The sequence below is a fragment of the Buceros rhinoceros genome, unplaced genomic scaffold (assembly GCF_000710305.1).
Source record: "Buceros rhinoceros silvestris isolate BGI_N320 unplaced genomic scaffold, ASM71030v1 scaffold13865, whole genome shotgun sequence".
Classification (NCBI taxonomy): Eukaryota; Metazoa; Chordata; class Aves; order Bucerotiformes; family Bucerotidae; genus Buceros; species Buceros rhinoceros.
This window is the reverse complement of record NW_010411245.1, coordinates 18,716-24,155: the sequence shown is the minus strand read 5'-3', so window position 1 is coordinate 24,155 and position 5,440 is coordinate 18,716. Positions and strand designations below refer to the sequence as shown.

At 35.6% G+C, this 5,440-nt stretch overlaps 1 protein-coding gene across 1 annotated transcript in view; it reads right to left on the bottom strand.

Annotated features, from left to right (window-relative positions):
* LOC104493291 (myelin transcription factor 1-like protein) overlaps window positions 1-5,440 on the bottom strand; it is a gene marked incomplete at both ends in the record, with an annotated part of 51,225 nt that overhangs the window by 28,415 nt on the left and 17,370 nt on the right. Inside the window, 3 exons of the mRNA XM_010135944.1 lie at window positions 2,676-2,744; window positions 3,238-3,300; window positions 3,662-3,783. Coding sequence (XP_010134246.1) covers window positions 2,676-2,744; window positions 3,238-3,300; window positions 3,662-3,783 — 254 coding nt within the window. The remainder of the gene's footprint in view (window positions 1-2,675; window positions 2,745-3,237; window positions 3,301-3,661; window positions 3,784-5,440) is intronic.

Sequence of the window (5,440 nt, the reverse complement as noted above, 5' to 3'; positions counted from 1 at the left end):
TTCCTGCTGCTTTTCAGCTTGCTCTTTTAAAAAGCAAGGAAGTGATACCCCCAGACTTCACATACAGAAATATAACAGATGTAAACAAAGTACTGCACAGTTAAAAAATTCCCAAATCAAAATCCTTTATGTAGCTTTGGTTTAGCTGTTTCATGCATTCACATTATCATTTACATGATCACATCTTGGAGAGTACAAGAGCATAAGTGAGAGCTGTATAAAGGATGCTGCCACCCATATAGGACTCCTACTTTCCTGCTTTTGGATATATGTGAGAAATGCAAAGATGCTTCACTTCTCTGTACCAGCTTCAGCAGTATGTAGAGAAAGAGGACAATAAAAATATAAATGTGACAGTTGCAGAGAATGGGCTGATTAGACAAGGAGCTTGAGAAAGGGAGCAATGTAGAAAAAAAGGATGAAGGAAAACAGGACAGAGTGCATGGACCAAATGGAAGGTGGGACTGACTGGAGTTTGGGGGGAGGAGAAAGGATAGTCCCACAGCTGTTCTGGAATGCTGGACTCTGTCCTGCTTTTCTGTGGAGTTCATTCCTTTTCACAGAGGGGAAATCACTCATCATGTAGAACTTGCTGAATTTCCACAGCTCCAAGCAAATTCAATGGATACTTGGCTTTGAACATACGCAGTTCTCTACAGCGTGATGAACTCTAACAAACTGAGTCCTAGAAATCTCATATTGAGTGATCAAAATTATATGCTTAAGTTTTCTGTCCTTAAAATGGGGATAATACCAACCTTGACTTACTTCAGAGTATACTTGCAGATGAAAATAAATTCTTTTATAACCAAGATAAATTAATTAGGAAACACTCAGATGCAATGGTAGTGACAAACATGATTGAATCAGGAGTTATACCTTTAGAGTACAGTTTGAGAAAAGTGCAGTGAATAACAGACAAAGCCACACATGGAATAACGAAAAAAACAGAAGAAATTCATTAGTTACTTATACAGCGATTACTGTCTGCCCTGTTCAATGAATTACTTTGATATCCCATGGAAAAATATATGATCAGAAAATGAAAGATTGATTTATAATGGAAATGCAAAAGAGAACTGAGTTAAGTTAGCCTGCCTAAAATTATGGCTGCTAAATAAATAATTTATGCTAAATGCTAATAATAGATGCTAAACCTAAAAATATAACTTCAAATGTGATTTAATCTTGTTCTCTTTGCTTACTCAAAACTTGAAATAGTAGAAAGAATGGCATGAGACTGGAGTGGAGTCTCAAGTTTAAGTGATTGTTTTCGTTTTCACCCTGGTCTTTATTAGGTAGGCTTGACTGCAGATGCTTGAGAAAGGCAGAGAAGGTGGGATAATTCAGGAACAGATTCTTAAGACAAGCGGAAACTTCATAAAGGGTTAGAGCGGCAAAGTATGTGCTTAGAGCATTACTCATGCTGCCCCAAGAGTCTTGTCTCTGTTTTGCTTATGTAATTCCATTTCCTCAAACATCTACCACTTGACCCATCACAACCCAAAATCCATGTCCAAATCTGAATTTCTCTGGGGTTATGTGCCCATGTCTTACTCTGCTTATACTTACATGGTTTCCCCAATCTCATTTACATCCATTCACCTTGCATATCACATGGCCTTCTAGCAGCGCATACCAGCATGATCTAAACTGATAGCTTATTTTTGACTGGGTGGGAAATAAACTGAAAACTTTGTATTTTTTGTTTGCCCCTGGTGACTACGCTAGCTAAGACTAGAGAGCAATCTTACTTCAGCATCTTTCTCATGCTTGCTTTCTCTTATCTTTCCCATGTTTTACATCCAGGTTTGTTTTCTTCATTCAGGATATGAACTCAAGAAATGCTGTTTAAGACACTCATGGATGGTATAGACAGAATACTCCTTAGCATGGCAGCATAAGCTATCCATTTGTAATTTCCCTACCCAGTTTTGCCTCGTTACTTGTGAACAACTTTCCATGTTAACCATGGGAGCAACTCAGGAGTACCACTGTCTCATAGCACTGAGAAATGCTTCTTCCATATACAGAGTTGCAGTTGAGCATATGGTGCAAGAAGACAGATCAAAGCTAAGTATCACGATTCTCTAACTTTCATTGCTCACAATTGTCACTCCAAAGAACTGAAAGGAATTGTAAAGAATGCATTTTAAGTAGGGGAATAGCTAAGTAAACACTAAAAAACATAGTCAAATGCATTAAGCTGATAACAGTGATACAAACCAGGGGAAAATAAAGCAAGCATAAGGGAAAACCAAATTGTTTTCTCTTCCCTCCAATCTACGTATGAGCAACTACAGCATTTCACTGGTTGTGTAATCAGAAGTATTTCATAGGTATAATTGTATGATAATTTTCTGTTCTAACTAGCAAATTCAAAGGTTCAGAAAAAAATCAAAGAGGAATTCAAACATTTAGATGAAATTCCGGAAGTCCTAATTTTTCTCCATCCCTATCACCTAATGAATACACAAAAGGAAATACTATGTCAACAGACTTAGGTATAAAGCCAGACTGTATGGAATTTCTAGAGACTTCATTGAATGTTCCAAGCAGGATCAGCCCCTTCTACAGCAGCTCTGCAGGCAGCATTTCTAATTTCTAGTACAACTATACACAATTTGCAGTCAAATAAGTATTTATAAAGAAAATATTTGTTCTTTATATCTTACTTGAGTTCTTGTGAGCTTGTGGCCAGCATACTTCTAATGCTTTTGTCAGCCAAGGGACAGCCAGATAAACTGTAAGACATGGCAGGACAGACAAGTAAGTTAATCTTCTCATTAACTGAGCTCTCTTCAAACAAACACAACATAAAAATTAAAAAGTAATGCAGAAAAGCGATGGGGCAAGTGCTGTAGTATTGAATTTTGTAATATAGTTAACCCTCTGAATATATTTAGGTATCAACATTACTTCCAAAATTACATACTGTAAATGTTGGGGTTTTTTGTTTGTTTGTTTGTTTCTCTATGAACTAATAAAATGTAACAGAAAATATTTGAGATTCCTGGGTTAACTACTTAAATGCTTAATTGCTTGGAAATTTTAGTAATCTATTTAAAAATAAAAGACGTTTATACAACACACAAATTAGCATGCTTTTAAGATCAACATATATTACTCAAAGGGTTAACACATAGTTCAACGTTTTACTTTGACAGCATTGTTGAGGTAAGCTGAAAACAATAAATTGAAAAGACAGAATCCACCATGAAAAAAATGAAGTCACACCTTCTATGTGAGGCGTAATTACCAGTCACATGACCACTCCCATCACACCCTGGTGTTGGACATCTGCCACCAAACAAAAACAAAAACAGCCAAAATAGTAAGTATGTTTAAAAAAAACTTTTAAAAGTTTCATTGTTTCCAGTTTAGCTGCAATGACTGCAAGGGGTTTTAAGCATCCTAATCGAAAAGCTGCAAAATGAACAGGTTTAAATGAAAATGGCGTCTCAATACAATATAGCATCGTTAAGAACAAGCAAATACACGTTAGCTTATCACTTTACTTAACTGGCAGTTTGAAACATTTATATGCTGCAAATGTTGCATGCTCATACTGCAAGGCGTATATGTACTCGTTTGTTTAAAAAAAGACAAAGAGAGAAAAGTTTAAAAGGAGAAAAATAATTTCACCTCACATTATGCTTACGTTATTAAATCCTTTTTGCTTTCTTTGCATTGAGGGTATTTGGGTTTAGGACTTGGGATTGTAACTTCACCAGGATACCTTCTTTCTTCAAGTGCCTCTTGGAAAGGATCCAAATCTTCTGCCTATGGGAAAATACATACGCATTAGTTTCAGCTAGGTGAGGTTACAACTTACACAAAATAATGTAAAGCAGAGTCATCGGATGCTATCTCCTTCTTTATCCTATTCTGCTAGAGAAAATTAATGTAATTATTTTATATTCTTTTACCTGTTAAACCTTTAAATAACATTTGGATATTCTGATGAAGACTTCACAATATGTGGAGTATATAATTTATTTAACTAGATAAGGAAAAAGAAAAGGGCAAACCACAGCTTTTTCTACAGCTATCGTGTTATTTTGCTTTAAAAGAATCAGTATTTTTTCCTAAAGATGCTGCAAAACAGAGGAAAGGGGAAAAAAGATTACTAAATACAGTATCTTATGCATCAAAAAGCCATCTTAAATAACATTTTTAACAGTTTAGAAGATCTCGAAGATGAAACAGGAGCAATCTTAACATCTACACACAGAATCTTAATCTGGGGAAAACCTTCATGGTTCTGTCTGGCAAAATAGAATTATGTAATTTGGAATTAACTTTCCTGATGCATTTAGAAACCTACAGTCACCTGTTTCCGGAATAAGTGGCTGAATGCATTGCTTTATCGATTCCTGCAGATGGTGCTATAAACACCACAGTAGAAATGGGGAGTTCTGCTTGCTCTGAAAAAATCATGCTGTACTGTCTGGTTTACCTCACATTTCCTTGATAGTGACATGTTTCCTCCTAACTTCAGTGAAATTAATAGAAAAACTGTAATTTACAATGAAGTTAGAATGCCTTCCGTCTATCTAGAGAAAATGACACTTTGTTACATGTTTCAAAGTTACGGAAAATAGTTTTCTGTTTTAATTAACACCAGCAAGAGATGTGATACACACACAAATGATTACCCTAATTTTCTGTAATAAATTAAGAGAACAATCTCTAGAAGCCTCCAAACAGCACTGAGTGCAGGACTGTGAAGTGTACAGTGGATAACGTTTAGAACCTGATGAACAGAAGCAGTGTCATTGAACCTGGTCAGCAGGCCTCTTCAGTGTCCTGGCTATTCTCAGTTTTGAGAAGCAAAACAAACTGAGTCACATATTTTATTTGTCCCTTCTGTTTGCAGGGTTTTGCTGTTGTCTTGGTATTACTGAAAATGTAATACTGATTTCTAGTATGCCTTCTTTGTATTCTTGAAACAAAGTATTTCATTAATATAGGCCCTTTCACACACCAGGAGCTACCAGGAGTGTAGAAGTAATCTAGAAAAAGATTAGCTGAAATAGTTGAAAGCCTACATTATACTCTTTTGCTTTTGTTTAAATTGATTTCTAAGTAATACATGCTTTCAAATACTCAGCACATGTTTTATGGTGTTCAGATTCAGGAGAATGTTTTATCTTGAGAGCTGATCATCCCAGTACTGCACAGTTATGTCAACTTGCTTATACAGAGTAATGCAATCTGGATATAGCAAAACATCTTTACTGCAGAAAATATTTTTTAACAAGATGACGCCGTTAGAAAACATGAATCACACTCATGGTTCAAATGTTGTCTTACGGAATTTAGTCACAGATCAGATAGATGGGTGTCAGCATGATATAGTCATAAAGATTAACCAGCAGAAAGTCCTTTTGTAGAAAAGCACCATTTTTATGATGTATTAATTTTGTTTACTCTTTCC